Raw genomic sequence first — 24,292 nt, forward strand, 5'->3', positions numbered from 1 at the left:
GGTGTTCTGCTTTTCCCCTCAGGATCCACAAGGTGGGGCTGATGAGTCAGACTGTGGGGAAGTTACTAGTTTATGCGTGGGGTGGACAATTCTCCTCTTTCAGAAACTGAAGGTTTTCTGGAACATTGAATTGAGAGAAGGAGGGGGTCTGTACCTTTCTAAACAAAAATGATTGTCTGTTGAGGACCTAATTTCTTGAAAATATGAAGAAGCAGGGTCTGGAAATATACACGATGAAATCAAATATCTTTAAAGATAGAGGGTGGAACAGTTTAAACTGTGAGATCCCCAGTGGTGATAGACTAAATACATATTTCAACTTCTTCCTTTACATGAGTCTGCAGCAAAGAAACACTACAACGATTTTTAAAAAAATAAAAGACAACAACAGGAGGGGAAACAATTGCAGTCTAATTTGGGGACAGAAGGCAAATGAAGAGATAATGAGGGACTTAGGTCACTGTAAAATGCTGCCTTATAGGTGATGATGGGAAGAAACTAAAGAGCCCCTGATTTACACCATGGAAATCTTCATAAGGTTTACGTTTTACCTGCACCAGGTACCTCTGAGACTGAGGGAGAGATGGATTATTCAGAAATCTGTTTAAGAAGCAGTGTAGCTTCTGATTCTGTCCTCTCCTCACCATAGGGGCCACTCCCTCTCTGGAGGAGCTGGAAGTATAGTCTCTCGAGGGGGTAAAACGGAGGACAGAGGGACGCCAGGGGTGGCTGAGAGAGGGGGCTAAAGTCCTAACAACAGCATGTTGAGTAAAAGGTTATTGAATGTTGAAATTCTTAGTCATCTTCCCCTGCTTGGCTCTCAGCTTCTTATCTTCAATGCAAAGATTGAAAAAGCCTTTTCTAGAAAAGCTGAATAGACCAAGAGAAGAGGTTTGCTGATGTTGAGGGAAGACCCCGCAGAGTCCCTGTAGAGAATGTCAAAAGCTCTTGGTGTGCAGAGACCTTTTAATTGGATTTTTAGTGTCTCTCCCGGGTGAGTGGGCAGACAGGGGTCACCCAAGACTGAGGGAAGCTCTATTATGACTATCATGTAAAAACTTTCAAGCATAATGAGTGAAACATCCTTGAGGGAGAAGAAAATTTCCAGGGCGGGGGAGGGCGGGAACATGGATAGCTTTAACAAGAGAAGAGGTGATGTTACCACCATCAAACAAAAATTTTTAAAAATTCTCAGAGAGGGCCTCCCCGGTGGTGCAGTGGGTTGAGTGCTGCGCTGTGAAGCTCTCTGTAGCATCTGTAGTGCGGGGTCAATTCCATCCAGCCACGGAGAAACCCTGAGAAAGAGAAGCATCACTGAAGTTATTTAAGAGTGACAACCAGGCATGAAGACACGATATGCTGCTTGTGAGCCTAAAAGGAATTTGCACAGAATAATGAGCTTTCAGTAATAAAGAGCAAATGAGAATAAGAATAAAAACATAGGCCTCCCTGGAGGTGCAAGGGGTTAAGCACAGCACTGTGAAGCTATCCACAGGCTCTGCAGCATGAGTTTGATCCTCGGCCAGGGAGCTACCCACAAGGCGCAGCAGACCTCTCCTGTCTTGCCTTCTGCTCCCCCCAGAAATGTATTTCAGTAGATTCACCTGTTCTGCTCCCCACTCTGTCTCTGGTGAATCCTCACATCCTCTGCACCTCTGGTCTGTACCCCAGCTCTTGTGTGTGCATAAATAAATAAATCTTTAAAAAAAAATAATGCAACAGTTCTGTAGCCTTTTGGGGAAGGGGATGGCCCCCTAGGAGAGCATTTCCTCACAAGCAGGATGTATTTCTCTCCCTTCTCTATGTTCATCTTTATTTTCCAAAATTCCTGTGACAAATTTCTTTTAAAATTAGGGGACAACGCATGGTTTCATTATTACCACATTGCCCTAAACCATTTAACTCATAGGTGGGCCCGTGTCAGTAGAATGAGTGTCGAAAGGGACAACCTCAACCCAACCATTTAACTACAAATTATGTTACCAGGACTAAGTTAGACCCATTTTCCTGCTTGTGAGAAAATGCCCTCCTCGAGGGCCATCCCCTGTCCCAAAAGGAAACAGAACTGTTGCATTTTTATTTTTATTCTCATTTGCTCTTTATTATTGAGTGCTCATTATTCTCTGCAAATTCCTGTTGGGTCGCTTGGTTGTCAGCCCCGGGCGTACCAGGCCACGAGCCACTCTTCAGTGTGTCTGAGCCGTGTCTGCTGCACCCACACACTTCCCCAACCCTGCATCTTAGTGTCCCTCTTCACAAAAAGATTTGAAGCATAAAGCCTTCCAGACCTGAGGAGGCTTTTTGGTCACTGCTGATCTTTTCTGTCAGGGCTATTCTGGGACTACCTTTTCCTCCTCCTCCTCCAAGCTTGATAGCCACAGTCTTGCCAGGGGCAGAGGTGCGCCTGCACTCTGGGGTGCAGCGGGGATGTGGAGCTTTCCCGATGACTATGACCGTTGTGGCACTTTCTTGGGAAAAAATCCAGTGTGGCTGTTGAGAGCCAAACCACAAAATGTATCTGTGACCGATTTCCAGGTGCTTTTGTCATGCTAGTTTAATGGTTGTTACTCATTTGTTGTAAACTTTTTGGATGACAGATATTAATGTTTCCATGGCTTAACTTTTTATTATGGAAAAATTCAAGCAAATCTAAAAGTAGAGGGAAAGGACAGTCCCCCAGCACCCACGAGCCAGCTCCCACAGCTCCCCACTCTTAGCCATCCTGTTCCGGCTCCGCTCCCACCCACTCCCCACCCCCAGTGCCTCATTATTTCAAAGTAAATCTTACACATCATATCATTCCTTACAAAAATATTTAGTACATGTCTCTAAAATACAAGCATTCTTTTAAAAAAAAACCCATGTCATATGTAAATTTTTTTTTGCAATATTCCTTCAAATATCCCATTTTCTCCAATTTTCCAGTTTTCTCAAACACCATTTTTATGGGTTTCTTTCCAAGTTGGGATCCAAATAAAATCTACACATTGGTTGATGTTCCTTAAACTTTTAAAATCCCTCCCCAGCTATTTATTTTCCTTGCAATTTGTTTATTTAAAAAGCAGCATCATTTACCCTTTCTACATTTGAAAAGAAAGTGTGGTCAAGTTGCTAGGACTGTTGACTAGGACTGTTTCAAAATAGGGGCGAAATGCTTTGCATTTTAAGATACAGCAGGTGAGAGAAATGGATCCCATGTCTCTGATTAGGAGTCACCAACTCATCCAGGTCTCTCCTGGCCACGCCGTGTGTAATTCTACCATCCCCCAAACCCTCACCACTTAAAACCCTCTTTGCTGTTTTGTGTTTTCTCCTTAACACCTAACACTACCTCTCTCACATGCTATACATTAGTGTATTTTCCTCGTGTGTTGTTTGCTGCCCCTCTCAAATGTAAGGTCGTGAAGTGGTGTGTGTGTTGTCTCTGCTGGATCCTCACACCTGAAAAGATGAATGAAGACTCATTAAAGCAGAAAGTGGGTGAGGCTGGCTGTGCAGAGGAGGGGCAGAGGGACTCAAAATGTCTCCGTGCACTTGGCTTTTTGGTTTATGGTACCCCCTAGAATCACAGTCCCAGTAAAGTTTAGTGAGAAGCTCAGATGGTGACTATCTCTTGCTGTTCCTCAGAGATGGAGGAACCTTTCTGTTGCTACCAACTCGGGGCTGTTGCCTTTCATGCCATTGCAGGCTTAGGCCCAAGGCCATGGGCTGGTTTGACCAGTTTCATCAACATAGCCTGTGTTGTTTGGGGAGGGAGGCCAGTCCTTTCAAACCTCACCAGTGGTGTGCGAAGGTGCTCTCAACAAGGGTGGCAGTCTTAGTTTATCTCGATTCAAAACCTGTTTCCCGATGTTGAATGTGGTTGGACAACACTCGGATTGGGAAGCACAAGCTCTCCTGCAGCACAGCAGGAAGGGCCTGTCTGGTCACTGCTGAGCTGTTAATCAGCAGTGTCCTCAACCAGATCCCTGCATTACCGGACCTCAGTCTGTAGAATTCGAGCCACACCCTTGCCCTCCTGTGGGGTCCCTGCCACTTCTCTGCTGTCTAGTGTGGCTGGGGTCTTGGCACAAACCCTCTTGTGAGCCTGCACAAGAAGGTGGCATGTTGGTCACTGCAGGTGAGGTTGGACGGCAGTGACTGAGGAGACAGAAACCCTACTTCTGAGCCAGAGAAGGCCCAGGTAACTGGGGCAGGCAATGTGGCTGAACCTAGGACTCCCACAGTGACTTTGGGGTAGGGACAAGACATGCATTTGGGCTGTCTGAGCTGTGGAGCTGACATATTTTTCACTGTCCCTCCTGACCTCAAGGCCTCGCAACCTCAGCAGAGGACTTGGAGCAGAATGGCAGGCAGGAAGCCCCACATTCTGCTGATTGAATACTAAGCCCTGTTTTAAGAGTATATCTAGCTTTGGTTATGGCATTCTTACTACAGATGGTATATCCCTGGAGTGACTCATTCTTCTAGTGTAGGTATCTGTGCTTTTCCCGGTGAGGTGTGGGGTGTCCTCTGAAGAGAATATGAGGCAGTAAGGATGCCAGTGGGCCTTCTCTGCTGCCACCTGTTCCTTGGGGAGCCACACTTGGTCTCCATAATCAGCATCATGTGTTTATTTCTCTTGGATGGAGAATATGATTTTTACTACAGTTGGTACCAGAGCAGTAGATTTAGATTATTTCCTGGTCTCTATGAAATCCAGACAGGATCCCTGGTTGTTTTCTTTGAATTTATAGAAATAATCACCAGCCATATGTGATTATTTAAGTTGAAATTTGTTGGCGTGGAAATGAACCTCCTCCTCCTACCTTTCTGCATCCTCATAACAGGAAAATAATTAAGTCAATATAAGGCAGATTAACAGAAGAAAAATACAAAATTAAATTTCATATACCCTGAAGGTGCCATTATGACCATACCTTCTGAATGACCAGTTTGTAAAGATTTTAGACAAAGAAGTAATAAATCTGTGGAGACAGAGAAGCTACAGAAATTCTTGAAATTTTGTTTCGGATAACTAATTTAGGGAGTTAGGCAGCATGTTTACACAACTTCTCCTCTTGTCTCTGAGAGCAAGGGTGTCTCTTCATCTCTATAGAGAGGGTTCCCAACATGTGGAATTACTTCCTGCTTCCAGGGGGAATAGAGAGGAGGTTCAGAAAATTCCTGCTGTTTGGAAGCATTCGCTGGCTGTTTCTTAATTCAGAATAATCAATCTGCCACTCCAGCACATCCTAGGGCAATCCCGCATACTCTAATAAATTAAGTGAAAATTTAAACCCGCTTCCTCAGTCTTACCAGCCACATTTCAGAAATTCACAGTTCAGGGCCTCCCTGGTGGCGCAAGGGGTTAAGTCTCAGCACTGTGAAGCTATTAGCAGCAACTGCAGCATGAGTTCAATCCCCAGCCAGGGAGCTACCCACATGGTGCAGCAGACCTCTCCTGTCTTGCCCGCTGCTCCCCTCAGCAGTGTGTTTCAGTGAATCCGCCTATTCTGGTCCCCACTCTGTCTCTGGTGAATCCTCTCATCCCTGCCCCTCTGGCCTGCACCCCCAGCTCTTGTATAAATACATCTTAAAAAAAAAAAAAAGTTCACAGTTCACTAGGTTAGGAGTCAGTGGGGCCAGTGGCTGCTGTGTCACTGCAGCTCCTAGATCGTCAAGCAGAAAGTTCTGGGAACAGCACTGTAAACCTCCCTACTCACAGGGTGTGAGCGTGGGCAGGGAACTTCCATGCACTTAGGAGAAAAGTGAGTGGCAAACAATGAAAAATAGCTATTGCCAGTTTTACCTCATATTCTTCTCATGGCGAAACACTTCTTGAAATAAATTCCTCAGGGGAGGATTTGATATTCCCCTGTTGACATAGCCTGTTAGGTGGTGGGTGTCAGTTTCCTGTTTTCCGGCACCTTTTTAACACATTGTCAGAGACACAAGATGGCCCTGCTTAGCTCAGGAATGGCTTCTTGTTGCCCCAACTCCTCATTCTGGAAGGTCCCAGTGGGCAAAGTGCGAGATTAGAAACTTGCAATTTGTGACTTCTGAGTTAGTGGGAAAGAAAATTCTCTTTACTCTTGATTTGCCATTTGTGATTCTACTAAAAGAAAAAAGAAAAAAAAAAAAGCCCTTGTCTGACATAGGTGTTCTAACGGAGGTTTTTTTTTTAAGATTTATTTTTATTTATTTATGCATACAAGAACTGTGGTGTAGGCCAGAGTTGCGGGGGGTAAGAGGGTTCATCAGAGACAGTGAGCAGCAGAACAGGTAGATCTACTGAAATACACTGCTGAGGGAAGCAGCGGGCAGGACAGGGGACGTCTGCTGTGACATGTGGGTCAGCTTCCTGGCCAGGGATCGAACTCATGCCACAGTGGCTGGTGATAGCCTGACAGCATTGAGACTTTCACCCCTGTGCAAGCAGGGAGGGCCCCTAACTGAGGTCTTAGTGGCAGAACTGGGACTGGGTGAGGCAGCGGAGCTACCCAGGGCACAAATTTAGGGAGACCCTCACACCCAGGTACTGATCTTGTATTTGTCTCCTTACATTTTCCATCCTGGGGTCCTGGCTTGCCTCCCCATTGCCCTGTCCGGCGCTGCTGCCCTGTGGGCCCACTCACCACCCACTCTGGCGGGCTCACTGCACACATCCTGGGATTCCAGGCTTGTATATAACTCCTCAGCAGACTTGTACAGTGTCTGTACTGTCCTTCACCTGACCCTGCAGGTAGGGCCCCACCCTCTTAGTTCTTTGATAACCTGGTCCAGTCAGTCCCCCAGAGATCAGGGTCAGTGAATTAAACAGTCAAGAACTCTGATGACCTAGACTTTTCTGTTAATGGTTCAGAGAACACTTGCATTTTACCTCCAAGCTGGACACAGCCCAGTTCTCTGTTCTGGGGGCAGTTGAGAGGCCTCTGACCAGCGTGGCTGTGGACAGGCACTCCCAGTTGCTCTTCCCTGGGATTCTGTGACTTTCAGCATCCGGCTGTTACTGGTCTAGAAAGCTCAGGCTCCCAGCATGGTTCTCGCTTCCTCCTCCCTCCCTCATGCCTGCTTCTGCCTGGCTGATGTGGGAGCACATGGCTGGGCCTGGGTGTGCTCCGATTTGGGGAGGATGTGGTAAGGACTTGGAGGCCTCTTTGTGAAATCTGTGCTACTACCTGCTTCTCCTTTCTGCCCCCACAGAGCGTGTTGAAGAAGAGGGACCAAGTGCAAGCAGAGTACGAAGCCAAACTGGAAGCTGTGGTTCTGAGAAAGGAAGACCGGCCCAAGGTCAGGGGCGCTTCTGGGACCTTGATGCACTCAAATACCCTGCCCAGTGCCCCCAGCCTGTGCTGTCACGGTTCTCCTTTTTGCTTCCTTTTATGTCTCCAGGGCATTCCAGATATATGTACTTGGAAATGAGTTTTTGGCAATTTCCTGGAAACGCTGCCGGTGGTTCCTTTCTCCATAAAAAAGCACGTTGTGGAGAGGAGAGAGCAGCCTAGAGCAGTGTTATCAACGTGTGGCTTAGACTGTCCACAAGCTACACCTGAGCTGTGATGAGGGAAGGGCTGACACTTGAGGTCCTTCACGGCAGCATGACCCCTGTCAGCCACCCAGGACGAGCGCTGTCATGTGTGGCGGGTAGCACGTGGGCAAACTGCGCTCTGGCCGGTTGGACTGGGGACGCCAGCAGAAGGTCGTCCTTCCTAACAAAGTCTGAGAAGCGCTGGTGGAGCTTGGTTTTGCTGCATCCAGCCCCGGCACTCTGGGTCCAAGTTGGGGATCATAGTTGTTAAAATGCGTCGGTTGTGTTGGTTACTCCATTTGTTGCTCTTCTTTTCCCCCAGCCAGGACTCAAAAAAGAAGTCATGTTAATAGCCAGTGTGTGAGTGCTCATGGTGTGCTAATAAGCACTGTATATTATCTCATTTAGTCTGAACCACGACCCCTAGGTGCTGTTATTATTCCCATTTGAGAGATGGGCAGCCCGAGGCCCTGAGCTCATGATACAAGGGGCAGCATCAGGCTTACACCCCACAGTTCCCATTAAGCTACTCCACTCCTTTTTGTTTGTAACTGGAAGGTGTATTTATTTAGAAAAAGAGGTAAGTAGGGGATGTTATTAAAACAATAAAAAATAGGGGCCCCAATTTCATGGAAAGAGCTTGATGTCAGAAGCACTGTCTTCCTGTGCTGGGACTCTGGCTGCCACTGAGCAGGGATTGACCCAGGAAGGAACCAGCTTTGGGAATTCACAGCCCAAGCTCAGAAGCATCACATTGCGACTCTCTTGAGTGCTCTTTTATGTCAGTGGCTTCACAGGATCACCGCGCAGGCCCAGAGGAAGGCACTGTTCCTTCCCCATTCATGGGTGAGGATACAAGGCACAAAGTGGCCGCCATCAGCTGCCCGGCCCTGTGGACAGCAGTGCTGTCATCCGGCATGCAGGGCACAGTGAGCATTTCATAAATACATGTGTGTTGCATTGCTTCTTGTGTCACCCATAGGGATCTACACCAGAAAGGGAAGTCTGTTTGTATCCTAGGGAACGTGAAGCCATGAGGGTTAGGATTCCTGTCACTCACCCAGTATCTGCAGCTGGAATGTGGCCAGAGAGCAGGGTGCCTGCTGTAGCTGGCTCCTGTGATATTCTAGATCATGATGCATCTGCTAAGCTCATGTCTTAGTCTCATTTAAAGGAATGGCCTTGAATACTGTTTATATATTTCAAAATTTCATTCTGACAATATATCTCCCAAATATAAATATAGAAGTCACTTTTCCTGGCTGGGTTGGGAAGGAGAGATAATATAGCAGGTTATGCCGCTGGCCTAGTCTGGAAGCTGAGGATCCTGTATTTAAAAGGTGTCTCTTAATAATTCTGTCAGCATCATACCTGCTCAGCATTGAATATAAGCTTTCTCAGAGGCCACTTTTGTCATTTTAATGTCATTCAGCACCGTACAGGACAGTTCCTTTCCAATGACAGGAGCTGAGGTGATGAATAACAGGCCAAGTTAAATCTTGAGGGAACCCTGCATCCTCCTTGGAACAGACAGAGCAGAGGGGACAGCTGTTTCTGGCTCCCACTTTTCATGCAGCTGAACTTGGGGCTTCCCACCTCATGCTCTGCCCTCGTTGTTGGTCTGGGTGACTCTCCTCTTCTTCCCAGGAAATCTTCCTGCAACTGCCGTTCTCAGTTCCACGTAGCATTCCTTAGCTCTTGGCTGCTAGCGTTCTCTCCAGCCAGTGAGACTGACTTGTAGGTTTCAAACACGCCCACACTCCTCAGCCCACCATGGGAAGCAGTCTTCACCTTTCCTCTTTCTGGTGGGACACCATGCCAGGCCAGAATCAATTTTGCTACTTGTTTGGCAGTTGTGATATTTCACAACCAAGCATGACAGTGCTGTGCCAGTGAGTGTGATTGAACAGTATGGGCAGCAGAAATGGTGGCACCAGTTTTGCATTGGTGGCAGCAGCCACGTTAGTGGGCAGAGGAGGCCGCCTGTCTAAGTGGCTGTGGTCTAGTAGAAAGCACAGGATTTACAATCAGATCAAATCCCAGCATGGACTGATTTGCTCATTAACCTTTGTGGGATTCCTGCGGGTGATGGTTGTGAGGATGTAAAATGTCTGATGTGGTAACACACACTGTGTGGAGCCCCTACTTCCTGCACTATCTCTAATCGCCTTGAGTAGGAATGCTGAGAACTTTGCTTTCTGGGTTTGTTGTCACTTAGGGCTTTTATTTTGTCTATTTAAAGTTTTTTTTCTTGCCACACTTGTTTCCAGATGGCCCCTGCCTTCCCACTCCTGCCAAATGCCCACCCTGCCTGGTAGCCTGCCGTTAGCAGGTGGACACCTCTCTAGGACATGGGTCCTGAAGGTTTTGCTATGCTTTCTTTGTCTTATGTAGTTTTGAGACCTACTTTCCAGAACAGCTGCTGGTGAGATGAACACTAGGTATCAGGAAGTGGGTCAGGGCTGATTCTACTCCAAGGACTCACCCAGTTTCCTGTTGTCCATAACTTACAGCGGGAGCAAGATGGCCATAGGTCCATTACCGAGTGTGGGAAGCAGTAGATTGCTGCTGGAAGGCGGGTTTTTCACAAGAAAATTCTGGAATTGGTCATGTTAACAAATCTGAGGAGTCTATTTTGAGGTGATACTTAGCAGGTTGCTCTGAAAAGCGAGGCCAAATTGAGTTTGTGAAGCCATGGAGTGGTATCAAAGAAGCCTCATGAATCTCCATGAGCTTTGCTCTGAATTTTATGATGGAGGGGACTCCTCAGGACAAGGAGGTGAGCTCCATGGCTGAGTCTGCTGCTTCTTAGCATGTGCTGAGGGTAAACGCTGATGAGGTCCCTGAGCTGAGGGGCATTGTTCAGATCCTGGAACTGAAAGTTTTGCTTTAAATTGCAGAAGCTCAGCAGACCCTGAGGTGATTTTTCCTCAGGCAAAGGGAGCTTTGGCTTATGTAATCTTGGTTTTCCTCATTTTAATTTTGCAATTAGAGAGATGACAGGCACGTGGTAGGGGCTGATGGCCTAATGCTGCATCTGTCAAGCTCACAGCCTATGTAAATCCTAGAATCTGATCCTAGAGGAACATCCATGTTTTGTTCTCTTCTCTGTTTGACTCTTTTCAATGGTAATATATTCAAGTGTTAGTAGTTAAAAATAAGAACGAACAAAGAAGGGATGTCAAGAGAGAAAGCTTTATAAAAATCTTCCAGTTATCTTAAAAAGGTAAAAAGAGGGAGGCTGTTTTAGGTTCTGAACCTGGCGGCCTTCTACCAGGTACAGTGTCAGGTGAAAAAGCTGTCTGAAGCTTGTGGTGTTGCTGTGGAGTGAGAAGGTATGTGCAGTGAAGGTGGGTGGAGCAGGGAGGGGCTCTCCTGGGCTGTGGCTTCTCATTTGAGCAGTGGGGAGGGGACAAAGATGGTGGGTCACTTGGACAAAACTCTTGAAGAAGTCTGTGAACCCTTGAAAGCCCAGTGCCACCAGAATGACCAACATGCTGGAATGGAGAAGATTTAGTGAATAGCAGGAACTGAGTTCTAAAGGGCAGAAGTGGATGGAAGACTCCTTATCATGGAGTTTTTCAGACCTTCCAGTTAAGCAAGGGCTTCTGTTATTTGCAGATACTTGTGATAAGTGAGGACCGATATTTTCCTGGTGTTTCCCAAATTTCTCCACAGCAGCCATCATCTGAGCTGGGGGGAGAAAACCAGACTCATGAGGCAGAGGTCACATCCACCATCAACCACAAAAGTGGTTCATGAACCCTTTCTCCCCTAAGTATTGGGATCGTGTCTGCCTTACACAGTCACTGGGGGCTTCATAAACCTACTGTCACCCTAGGAGCTGATAACCTGCCATTTCTAGCCTAACTCCAAGAAGGAAACTGAGGCAGAAATTTATATTGTAGGACCAGCACATGAAAAGGGCTCAGTGGTACATTTTTAAATGAATTAAATTATCAGTGAATTACATTATCACCCTGCTCCCCAGTACACAAAATGCTTAGTCTCCTCCCACATTACCCTCCAGTTCCAACAACCCATATTTTATCCTGGATATTCTGGTGAGAGATAGGGGAGCCAATGTAAAAAATGCAGTCTTATTTTCTATTTAGAAGTTTTTTGTCTTCTGAAGTCTTATCTGGTGATTTTTTTTTTCTTGGTGTCTTGTGATAAGCGGCCCCCAACCGTTAGCATTGGACATTGCCACCTCCACGTCCTTCAGATACATGGTAGCATAACTCGCACAGTACCTCAGAGAGAAAACTGAAACATGGAGATAAGAAGGGACGCTGGATGTTGCTGGTCAGTGAATCGGTTCCAAAAAGAAACAAAAGTGAAAAGAATGAGCCTGAGTGGCAGCTGCCCTCCTCTTCACACAGCCGGGCAGCTCCAGAAACTGGGTCACTTCAGGCACTTCACCCTAATTCCTCTTATTCTTGTCTTTTTAAGCTTTGCCCCTCATCTCTCTCCTAACCCCCCACACCTCTGTGGCTCTTTGGCTCTGCTCTCTTGGTTCTCTTTCTGTTCTGTCCCCATTTTTTGAGGTGAGCTGTGCTGATTCCTTCTCTGACTCTATAAACCTAGATCTCTCCATGACTTCTACCCTGCATCCCTCCCTACCTCAGCCCCTCCTTCATTCTCTAGATAATTAAAAAAATGGGGCCTCCCTTGTGGCTCAAGGGGTTAAGCACCACACTATGAAGCAATCTGCAACCTCTGCAGCACGAGTTTGATCCACGGCCAGCCAGGGAGAACCCACATGGTGACGTATACCTCTCCTGCCTCGCCTGCTGCTCCCCTCAGCAGTGTATTTCAGTCAGTCCGCCTGTTCTGTTCCCTGCTGTCTCTGGTGAATCCTCTCACCCCCTGCGTTTCTGGCCTGTACCCCAGCTCTTGTATTCGTAAATAAATAAATCTTTAAAAAAATGAAATCATGGCAAAATACACATAATTTAACATCTGAATCCTTTCTAAGTCTACAATTTAGTGTTAAGTAAATTCACATTATTGTGCAACCAATCTCTAAAGCTCTTTTCATCTTGCAGAACTGAAACTCTGTCCCCATGACACAGGAACTCTATTTCCTCCTTTCTTTGGCGCCTAGTAACTGCCACACTACTTTCTGTTTTCATAAATTTGACTACTCATATATATAGAGCCATATTGTATTTGTCCTGTTGTAACTGGACAAATTTTACAAATTTTACTCAGCATAATAGCAAGGTTCATTCATGTTAAGCATGTGTCAGAATTTCCTTCCTTTTAAGGGCTTCATAATATTCCATTGTATGTGTATACCACATTTGGTTTATCCATATCACCTATGGAGGGACACATTAAGTTGCTTCCACCTTTTGTCTATTGTGAATAATACTGCTATAATCATGGATGTACAAATATCTCTTTGAAACTCTGTTTTCAATTCTTCTGGGTATATACCCAGAAGCAGATTTTCTGAATCCTTTGGTAATTCAGTTTTTAATTTTTTGAGAAACTACCATACCATTTTCCATAGTTGTGCCATTTTACATTCTTACCAGCGTGTACAAGGTCTCCAATTTTCCCACCTTCTCATAGACGCCTGTTATTCCCTGACTTGGGGTAGTTTCCATCCTGACGGGGGTGGAGTAGTTTGTCACTGTAGTTTTGGTTTGCATTTCCCTAGCGATTAGTGACATGGGGCAGCTTTCCATGTGTGTTTACCCATTTGTCTTCTTTAGAGAACTGTGTATTCAAGGCCTTTGCTCATTTTAAAATGGGGTGGTTGGTTTTGTTGTTGAGATATTTCAACCCTGCCATGTGGAAGGAGGTCTCACCTCTGCCCAGCTGCAGCTACCCCCTGTCTGGTCTGTGGACCTGTCTTTTCCTTGAGCCCTGGGGGACTGTTGGTACCCTGGGTGCCCAGACTAGAAACTTGCAGCTCTTCTCCATCATACTGTATCTTACTTCTCATGTACAACTGGTTGCCAAATCTGTCAGTCTGGCTCCAGCAGATTGTCCTTCTGGTGTTATATGCATCACCCTGATTCCATGGTGCCCAGGATGCTCTCAATGCCAATAGAAATTGGTGTTGACTCATCTTTGATCTCTGGTGAAAATCTTAGGGTGTGGTCGCATGGGTAAAATGTAGCATAAAGCTCAAAAGAATGTAGTTTAGAAATAATTTATATTTGGAAACATTTTATAATAGCTTATATTTGGAAAATGAAAAGAATCTTTTTATAAGACATAGACTAAAACTCAAAATATTCTTATTATGCAAATAATTCTTGATTAACAATTTATAGTATTCATATTGGTAAGAACGAAGAAATATTTGTTGAGTACTTAATATATGCTACGTACCAAATGCTTTGTGCATCTTATATCATTTAATCTAAAAACAGTCTTATAAGGTGGATAGTACTAACCAGAAGAAGGTGAAGCACATACACATTTTTGTGTATAGATGGACTTAAAAAGGAACCAAAGGTATATAACTCTGCAGTCAAATGCTCTGTCACTGAGCTATACCCCTGAAAGGTATATAACTCTGAATGGGAATGATTCTTCTTCCTGTTTGTATTCTGGGCCTATTTCCCCATGAGTTTCTGTTGTACTGGGGTTAGTTTGAAGATTTGGGTCAGGATAGCCTTTTTCTGAATTCCTTTTTAGACTTGAAATCCTAAAACTGCCTTCAAGTAAATGCCTCCAGAGGAGAGAGTGTGTTTACAGCATTTAATGAGTCCTTTGGCCTTTTACCAATGTGAGGAGAGGCATCAAGAAATGAGATATAGTTCCATGTACAAAGCACCCATTTGTGTGTCCACTTTCCAGGTGCCTGCAGATGTTGAGAAATGTCAGGACCGGATGGAGTGTTTCAACGCCGATCTGAAGGCTGACATGGAGCGGTGGCAGAACAACAAGAGGCAGGACTTCCGGCAGCTGCTGATGGGGATGGCAGACAAGAACATCCAGTATTATGAGAAGGTAATGAGCCTGCTGTTGGGGCCACAGCCCTCTCATCTAGGAAGCATTTCTAATAGCCAGACCTTAAGCAAGACCTGCCAGGAATCTAGAAGTGGGGCTCCGCCAGGCCATAGCCACCCTTGTTTTATGTTTAGTCTTAGCAGCTCCTCTGTGTCCTTGCCCTGCCATGTAGAAGCTGTGCTGAGTTTGGAAGCAGAAGCCTTCCAGGTGCCCATGGGGATTTCACATGCACATTGCTGACCAAAGCAGCAGTTTTCTGTGCCTGTGGGTCCCAGTGGTGAGCTGCTGCCAGAGTCCGCCAGGCCTGCAGCCAGAGGTGCTGCGGTCACGGAGGCTTTGGGCCCTCTCTAAGCTGCCTTGTGAACCAACATACGGGGACTTTCCCTTCCTTGCACCGTGGATCCCTCTGGACATCTGGTGAAACCTGAGGGCCCCTGATCAAAGTATGATTTGTTTTTTAAAAAATAGATTTTAAAGTACTGTTTGTAAATACCTAAAATACAGGTATGTAGGATTGCAAAGGAAAACTATTGAAAACAGCTTTAAGCATGAATCACCTTGATTTATGGGCTTTAAGCATCCTGAGGTGAAAGCACACGCACATGTACCGCACTTCACGCCATAGCTCAGTCTCTCCTCAGTCAAGGTTTGCTCCTAGAATACACAGCTCCAGATCAGATCTGCTAATGAATCCTAATATTCCTTAAAGGATTAAGTCTCAGATGATCAGCCTGATCACAACTCAACAGGTAACCTGTAGACTTCCAGGTCAGGTTAGACAAGCTTCATTCAGCAATTCCCTGCACATCCCTAGAAACATGTCTTTATCCAGCTAGAAGGATTCATCTTTTTTGGGGTCTTTGGTAGTTCTGGCTGCTGTTCAGGGGCCAGTGTGGCCACATCTTTATTTAGAGGAGAGTAGAGGAGGCAGTCATGGCCTGGCCCTCATTTGCCAGGCCTTAGAAAGGACTATTGTAGAAGGGGAGAGAGGGTGACAGAGTTCTTTTCACGGTGCCATTTTGATGGAGCCCCTGTGGTGTGTCTGGCTGGCCCTGGTGGATGCTGTGCAGAGACCACCACCTTTAACCCTCACCAGAACACTGTCCAGGGGGTTTCATGATGTGGAAGCAGCTCAGCAAGGTTTTAAAACTCTGTGCAAGGTTATCCAGCTTGTGAGTGACTGAACTCACAGGACTTGTGTCTACCGGTCCAGTCTAAAGATTCCCCCACCACCAGCAGCGCAGGGGGCAGGGACTGTGTCCTCAGCAGTCCTGACTGTGCCAAGGTGGAAAGGTCATGCCAGCTTCCCCCACCAGGCAAGGCCTCTCTGAATGCAGCTGCCCCATCTCAACTAAAGGCGTCATGTCTCTACAGGCTTAAGTGCACTGTCCATGAAGTTCACATCTGGGGCTTCAGTGTCCTCCCAATGGGAGTGATCCTTCCCTGCTGTTGTGCAGACACAGTGAAGCAGCGTATACCTGAGTGCCTGGCGCACACTGGCCTGTGGCGGACACTCCATAAATGCTGCTATCTTCTCTGATCTCATTGCCCTCCCTCCGCTCTTCAGCGGCCTCCCCAGTGTGTAGCCAGGCAAGGTGTACACTTGGTCGGATGTGTTCCTCACTCCTCTTGGTGACTGACCCCAACGTCCCCCGTCCCAAGACTCAAACCCGAGCCATGTATTCATGTTCATTGTGGGTAGGTCACTGCCTTGGGGCCTTACCTGGGCAGCTGCACGCGTTAAAGAACTCCTCTTATGCACTTGCTGTATGCACGGGATCCCTTTAGTGGAACACACCTGTTCATCTGGGAATCCCACCCCTTCAAAGTGAGCTCAGTGCTCTCCAGGAGGATGGGAAGCGGGGGTAGAAGGTACCAGGGGGCATAATTCAGGTGAGGGACGCAGGTATGCAGGTGGAGCAGCAGGAAAGGTCAATGTGAAGAAATAACACTTAATCTGCATCCCCAGTGTCAGAGACTTAGGGAACAGGTATTCCAGGCAACGGGGGCAACATATGTGAGGAGCCTGAGGTAGGAAAAAGCTTGAGCATTTGAGGACCAGAAAGAAAACTGGTGTGTCCTGAGTTCCCTATGGCTGACATAGAACGACTTTTCCAGATCGGTACCTCTCATTTGACAGCTAGGGAGAGAGCAGGACCTGCGATGATATGCATCCTGTGCTGGCTCACTTTCCTTCTATGGGCTGGGGTCCAAGTCCCACTGCTTCTCTGACCTCAGAGTCCCCAAGCAGGAGCTGGGGAGTGACTTCTCCACTCCTGTGTCCGCTTAGCCTGAGGACGCTGCTCTTCTCCCACCTCCTCCCCATTGACTTAGCACAACTCCTGTCCATACCTGGGCTGCTTCTAGGAGAGGACTGTGTGGATCTCCTGTCCCTCCCATGAGGCCAGGGCTGCTTAAAGTTAGGGTCGTGTCTACTAAGCAGGTGTTCTCAGAGGAGAAGGTAGAGTCTTCCGAGCTCATGGCCTTTCATAAGGTTCTGAAATGAAAGGGGGTTGGCATAGTGGAAAGAACATCAGTTGTGGAACCTCAACCTCCGCCTCTGCCTGCCTACATCTCAAGCAAGTTATTTAACCTCTCTGTGTCTCATTTCCCCCATCTGTAAATAATTACTCTGCTTCATAAAGGTGCGAGGAAGACTAGTGATAGCAAATGTAAAATGAATTACAGTTCTTGGGACATAATAAAACTCAACAATATGGGGTTCCCTTCCTCCATTTTCACTTTGGGAAATCCAGGAGGGGCCCAAACAAGCAAAGCCAAGGTTGATGAAGGAGAGTGGGTTTAAGCCGCCTCTCTGGGTCAGGGGCTGACCTTACCCGCTGTGAATGTCACCCGCACCCAGCACCACCTGCCCTGGAGCCGCGTCTCTATCCTGGCTGGGAACCTTGGGCCTCATCAAGGGCCCACAACTGCTGTCTTTTCTGATCTTTGAAAGGAAGAATTTCTTTGAGTGAATTTCTACAGACTAGCTCATGAACTTGATGGACAATGTGTAGAGACACTGCCGACTGCAGTTAGGATGGGGTGATATACTCAAAACCCATACCTGTTGCCTCTCCTTTAACATCATCCACATAGGCTTGGTTCAGTAGAGGTGACCCAGCGGGATGGATGGTGAAAGGGTGAGATGGGGCAGAATCAAGAAGTTGACCCTGAAATCTGCAACTTGATGCTGACACGTGTGTGTGTGTGTTGTCATTTCAGTGCCTCATGGCGTGGGAGTCTATTATTCCACTGTTGCAGGAGAAGCAAGAGGCCAAGTAAGTTTCTTCTTGGGACAGAGACTCTTCTACCTACTACATGGGGTACAGCACCCCACACCGGAATGTCCCTGCTGTACCAGAGGCAGCGCACTGGGAAAACAACCACAGAAACATCTCTCCTTTGTGTATTTTTTTCCTCCCTTCCCCTTCCTTTGTCTGACAGTTATTTTCAACTAGTATTTATTCCTTCATGGAGTCTATAAGGCTATAATCATCTCTCAGCAAAAAAAGCATACCTCCATGTTGTGAAGGAACCGAATGGAACACTATGAAGATTCAAGACCCGGGGTCAAGACAGCCCGTGGCAGACGTTCTGCCATCTCATGACAGTTTACACTACAGGACAGTGGAGTTGCCTATTGCGGGAGAGAACCCAGATCCGCCTGAGCAGAAGCTCTTGCTCTCTTTGGCTACTTGGCGGCTCTGAAATTGACCTCCATGGGCACTGACTTGTCTCAGCTTAGAAGGAGGGGGATGCATCTCTGTGTGAAGTTCTTAATGTTCAGTGGTCTGTACCTGTGAGCGTGGCCTGCACCTGCTTGTGATGAGGACACCTGTTTTATGGTTCCTGGTTCATACCTGGCCATTTAACTCTGTGCCTCTGTGCATCCATGGCAGCATGAGCAGGCCAGCATCCTTGTCTTTATGCCTTGGGAAGCTATGGGAGGGGGGGTTGCTCCCCGGCTCCCCAAACTTGTTTCTGACACTAGAATGCAGTAGATTGGAAATTGTCTTTGTGTAAAATGAAAAAAAGGTGCATTTTTCTTTGTGAAGCTCTTCAATGTTTTTCTTTGGCTTGTCACATGTCATTGGAGTAGAGACTAGGCCAGTCAGGGGGTGTCTGTGGTCGTGAAGTCAGCAGCGCCCAGGTTGCTGAGATCTGTGGGCATATACCAAACCCACCTCTGCCGCCTGCTTTGTGCAATTTGCCTTTACCTCACCAAAAATTCTAGCTTAATGTTTTCTGTCATGTCCACTGAGTGTTAGGCAGCTTTTTGGTGAGAGGCTAGTATGTTGTTACGACACTGTCGAGATTGGTAAACTCAGTGTGAATGTTCTACATAAAGTGCTTTAACTAAGTATTTCCTGGTCAGGAGGAAAGGTCAGCACCTGGACAGGCCTGCCAGGTGATAAGGGCAGCAGCAGCTCTTGGCTGCTAAGTTAGAAGCCTCAATTTGTGGCCTAATTCCTGAGGGCTGCTGGCTGCAGCTAACGTCATTTCAAACTGTGACCAGGTTTACTTTTCAAATCAACACGGAACAGGCAGGCCAAAAGGATCTGTCTTCTAGCTCATTTTTTTCCTCCTGAAGTGAAGCTACATGTAATTTCTGGCCCCTCATTTTATGCTCATCCCCATAAAATCACACATCCGAGCCTCCAGTAAATGGTTTAATGGAACAGTGGTGCTGAGGCGCGGCTGCCTAGGCAGGTTAACCTGCAAACGTCCGTCGGCGCGCAGCGTGTGGAAGGCACTTGATTCTCCTTCTCACCACTGACTTGACCTTGCATTAGCTCTAGCTGGGAGGCTGTTGGGATGATAATTGGATGGCACAGAATGGTTTGGTTCTGTTTATCATGTCTGAAAAAGTTGCAGTTTAAAATATAATTTTGATAACAGTTGGTACTGTTAGACCCCATCCGTGCCATGCCCAGATCCTTTGATGTGAATTTTCAGTGTGGTACAATTAGAAATGTTTCACTAGGCAGAAGGGTAGGGACAGTCCCTCTGCCCCGAGTGATGATTCAGTGTTTCATTCTACCTCTGAACCATCGTGTTGCTGTGGGTCTGGATGGGTGGTCCAGCCTGACATAATTGGGGGACATGTCTAATAGTGGGTTGATGGCTCTCTGTGAATACCTGGCAGAAGACATGACTAATCCAGCAGCAAATACTCACCTTGGTTAGGTGTGAAGCCAGCCTTGCCTTGTGGAAATGTGCTTTTAAAATGTCAGTGTAAAGAATGCTGGAAAGAACTGTGAAAAAGGTTACAGCAAGATCAGAGTCTGTTGCTAGTTGCCAAAGTCCAGGGACATTCCCATGGAAGTATTAGTTGGGAAAGAAGGCAGCCTTTCAAAAAAAAAAAAAAAAAAAAAAAACCACAAAACCCATTAGTTTCCATGCTGGGCTATACGGGGAGGAGACTGGGGGACACAGTCATTCGCTCTCATTATTGAAGGCAAAAGGATTCGAGCCTCTTGGGATTTTCCTTCTCTGTTTGGTCCCCATGTGATGTTCCTATGCTTTAAGACACCAGGGGAGGCGGGGAGCCTGGAGCAAAACAACCTGGTCCCCCAGCATCGGTAGTGGAGCTGGGAAGCAAGTGAATGGTGCAGACTTCCTTGGAAAAATGATCTTTCTAGAGAAGGGACTCTTGTCCCTTTCTTGACTTGATGAGGGGAGGAGGCTGACCCAGAAGGAAGGGAGTTGCAGTTCGTGAAGGAGACTCTCCAGCCCTTCCCACCTGCAAGGCCCCGTTGGGCCCCTGGGGGGTCGGCATCCCCAAGCCTTGCCCTTTTCATGGATCAGCACAATGGTGGTTCCCTATGAGAAGTTTAACTCAGAGACTTCTGTGCCAAAGACTACCTCCCAGAGGCTTCCTCACCCCGTCCTTCCAGGCTCCACAGAATCGAGGTGCTGAGATCACTGGCTTCTCCCTAGTTTTTATTTTCCAGGAGATCTAGGCCTGAGGACATGCCTTACCTCGGGCAGACAGACATGGACAGGTTTTGAGACTCAAGTCTTGGCAGAGGAATGAGTGTCATTCCTTCAACTGCCCTTGCAGCCTGGGAAGTGAAAGGTTTCATTCACTCAGCTTAAAAACCTAGGAGAGGGCTGAAGAGAGTTCTTAGAAACACTGAGCTGGCTATGGCCCTGAAGAACATGTGTGTGGTCTTAGCAAGTGTGCACACACCGCTCCTGTTCACACTCTAGCTCCTCTCTTGGAACGAGGAGCCTCTCCACTAAGGCAGCAGGGAACATGCTCCACATCTGGACTCGGGGTTGGGCTTTATCCTTTAATAAGCCTTCAGAGTGATTCCTGGTGAACTCAGATCGGTGTGATTATGGAGGCAGCCAGCTCGTATTTCCCGGTGCTGCTGCTTAGCTTCACCAGATACCTTTCTTGAGCTGAAAAACAAAAACCAGCATGACTCCGGAGATCAGGGTGAATGAAACAGAAGTTTGTCTTGCCAAATCTCAGCCACACCCAGAGGGCGCTGTCCATGTTGATTTGAATATGTTTTCTCGGTGGCCATCCACGTGAGAAAACTGCAAACTTGCTCCTTGTTTCTTATGAGGTTGCCTCTAGTGATGGGACCATGGGAAGTCCTACTTTAGTGTGAGGGCATGATGGCTGAGTCACTGTCTGTGAGTGAGGTTTCTCTCTCAGATGAAATCAGCTCCAGAACACCCAGAGTTCTTTTGAGTTGGCCCTGCAGTGTGGCGTTGACACCGCTGGCCCCTGGCTCTGACTCAGCACCATTCATCAGGCTGCAGAATAATCATCCTATGCACTGTATTCCAAGCAGCCGGGGCAGACGCCAGCTAGGGCTAAGGCCTGTATAGACTCATCTGTTTGGGTCTTGCAGTGGGGAGACCAGGTTCTGTTCTGCCCTAAACAGTGCTTCTGCTCAGAAAATGGGCCTCTTGTGATCAGGGCAGGGCATCCCGGTGCTGAACCCTGCCTTCCTAGACACCTAATTTCAGGGCCTGTGGAAACTGGGTAACCTATTGAGAAGACAGAGGTAACATGTTGGAGCCACCCTCATTTACAAAATGATGCTGGGAATTTGGGTTGGCCTCCTACTTTCAAAAGTCCACAGGAAGGTCACAGCTGGGACATACCCGCTCACTTCTTAGACTCATTCTTTTCAGAGGGCAGGTGGCATTTATCTGTAAATTTGAGGAAAATGTCATCCCTTGAGCCAGATTTACAGATGGCGCTGGGTGTGCTGGAGTTCTCTTTCTCGTAGTTCTTAATAGTGAATAAGCCAGGAACCTGATTTTCCATCAGCCCTCCCTGGACCTGGTTTGTTTTTTCATTTGAAGGATGTCTGCTCTCTGTCTAGGTACACAGATTAGAGCACACGCAAAACCCTCTAGACTAGCAGAGATGGAGGGGGCTTAGTTGCAGGAGATTTGACTGATCTTCCTTAATCATTCATGTTTGAAATGCATCCTGGGTACGGCGGTCTAACCCTTTTATGTGGCAGAAGAATTTGTTATCCAGGTAGCTTTTACTACTACAGATAGATTGTAAATAAATACTTTGAAAGAAATGACTTTAACAGACCAACAAGATAATTGGTTTGTTAAACATCCCGTGTATTTAACACTTGAAAACCAACAAATTCAGACTTTTGAAAATGCCACAGACTGTTAAAAGCCTAAGTCTACTTTTTGAGAATTGTTCAACAACTATTAACATACGCCTTATTCTTCAACTAGTGTTTTTTCAATTCTCGACAGAAGGAGTTTTCAAAAAAGCATTCAGTCATTCAGCTTAAATGCTAAGCTCGGACACAGCCGGTTCTCAGTCCTCTTCAAGAAAGACACAAGAACGTGAGGGTCAAAATTAGGATTGCCTTTTGGGAGGAAAAAGCTAAGGATTGCTATTGCCAAATAATATTTTTGATAATGTAAGGAAATACAGGGACCACGAACATGTTTAGTTTGTCTGTTTTGAAGTGTGAAAGATTAATTTAGTGCCTCCTGGCACATTGTGACTGTAGAGGGCATGAGGAATCAGCATTGACAAATCACACAGATACAAAGAATTCTCTAGATTAGGACAATATTAAAAGGTTTACCCCGATTCCACAAAATAGCTTTTTAAAAGATACTGTGGGGACTCAGAGCAGCTTGTTTCAAATAGAAATCCTCCACAGGTCAAAATAAATGCCAAAACCAAAACAAATTATGTTGACTGATGGAACTTTGTCCATTTTAACAGAGCCTTTAAGATTGAGACCAGCGATTGTGTGTTGCACCCACCTCCCCCAGCAGCACTGTCCCCACTGGGCCAAGATGGGCATCCTGTGGGCCAGGTTGGAGCTGGTCACACCTGTTCACACCTGTTCACACCCCTGTTTGGCAGGCTGGTTTAGTTTCAGACCAACCCTGCAGTCACAATGATACTGGAAGGAGGAAAGGGAGAATCATGTCTTTTTCCAGTGTGGAAATGGGGAGAGGAAGGTAGATTTCAAACAAAAATGTGAATCGCTATGATGAAGCGACACCTGTATCAGCCAGGCCTTCATCAGATAACTAACCAGCAGCTCATAGCGCAGCATGCTCACCTGGTCCTATCCAGTAGACGGTCCTGTCCAGTAGACACCCTTCCACTGGCCCCATGTGCCTGGTTCCCTGATGTCCTTGAGCTGGGAATGCCTGGAGAGATGATGTGCATCTGATATATTCCCATGAAATCAACTGCCAGCAAACTTTCTAACTTGTATTTTAACAGTTTAAAAAGAGATTTAAAAACTTTTGCTTAAGTCAGGTCCAAATGATGGAATGTGCTTCTTATTTTTAGAAATCATTCTTTACATTTAAAAATTAAAAAAAAAACCCTCTGAAGTATTGATCAAGTCCTCTGTTTTCTCCACATTGCCATTAAGCCAAAACAAAAGCTATGAAAAAAAAAAGTGCTCCCGAATGTGTGTAGATGAGATGTGCTTTACTTTCAGGTGGAGTCTTTGTTTCGTGATGCCACCAACCTTCAAAAAGAATGTTCCCTCTTCCCCCTTGTTATGGAACCCAGAGACTGTCAAGAGGAAAAAAAAATTTTTTTCGTTGCATTTTTGATGCTGGCACGAGGTTTTTGTCCACTTTTTTCCATATATCTGTGTATAAAAAATTCTGTTCATTGTTTACTATGGGATTAGTATTACATTTTGAGGTAAACAAAAGAATTTGTATTGCTTGATAAACTATTAGCTTGTAAATTTGAAAAGGTTTCTTTACCTCTATTAACTTAAAGTAATGGACCAATAAACCTATAAAAGATGCTTTCTTTATCATGTGTCGTGTTCTCATTTGTACTCTCTGGGACAGGAAAAGCAGCATGCCTCTTTTTGTCTCTCTATTTTCTCTAAACCGATGCCAGTTTGCCCATAAGAACAAGGATGTACAGAGCAACTGGGAAAATATATAATTGAGTGATTTTAATACTTCTTTAGACTTATCCTCGTGTTACCCGCTCCATCTTACAAGTTGGCACCAGTTGGGGAGATGAAGGAATTATATGGTGTTCATGCATGATCACCTGGTGACCAGCCCAGCTAATTACTTGAAGGGTTTCTTCCTAGACTATCCCAGAGCAAAGCACAACATCATATGCTGGGTCCAAGCCAGTCATTTCCTGGTTCTCTGTTTTTTGCACTGCTATGAAAGAAGACACATTTGTGGTTGGTTTGAGTTTGTTGCAAACTAGAGACCAGGTTGCTTGGTTAAGCTTACCTGATCATAGCAATGGACTGGAGTTGGACTTAAATCGGTCTGGAGCTTGGCTTATTGATAGAGGAC

The 24,292-nt window shown here is 46.3% G+C and overlaps 1 protein-coding gene across 1 annotated transcript in view; it reads left to right on the forward strand.

Annotated features, from left to right (window-relative positions):
• SNX30 (sorting nexin family member 30) overlaps nt 1-23,795 on the forward strand; it is a 92,474-nt gene extending 68,679 nt beyond the window's left edge. The window contains exons 7-9 of the mRNA XM_037495499.2: nt 7,186-7,272; nt 14,330-14,482; nt 17,708-23,795. Of these exons, the coding sequence (XP_037351396.1) occupies nt 7,186-7,272; nt 14,330-14,482; nt 17,708-17,767 (300 nt within the window). The 3' untranslated portion in view covers nt 17,768-23,795. The remainder of the gene's footprint in view (nt 1-7,185; nt 7,273-14,329; nt 14,483-17,707) is intronic.
• Nucleotides 23,796-24,292: the final 497 nt, after the last annotated feature.

The sequence above is a fragment of the Talpa occidentalis genome, unplaced genomic scaffold (assembly GCF_014898055.3).
Source record: "Talpa occidentalis isolate TD23 unplaced genomic scaffold, MPIMG_talOcc4v2.1 talOcc4.7, whole genome shotgun sequence".
Classification (NCBI taxonomy): domain Eukaryota; kingdom Metazoa; phylum Chordata; class Mammalia; order Eulipotyphla; family Talpidae; genus Talpa; species Talpa occidentalis.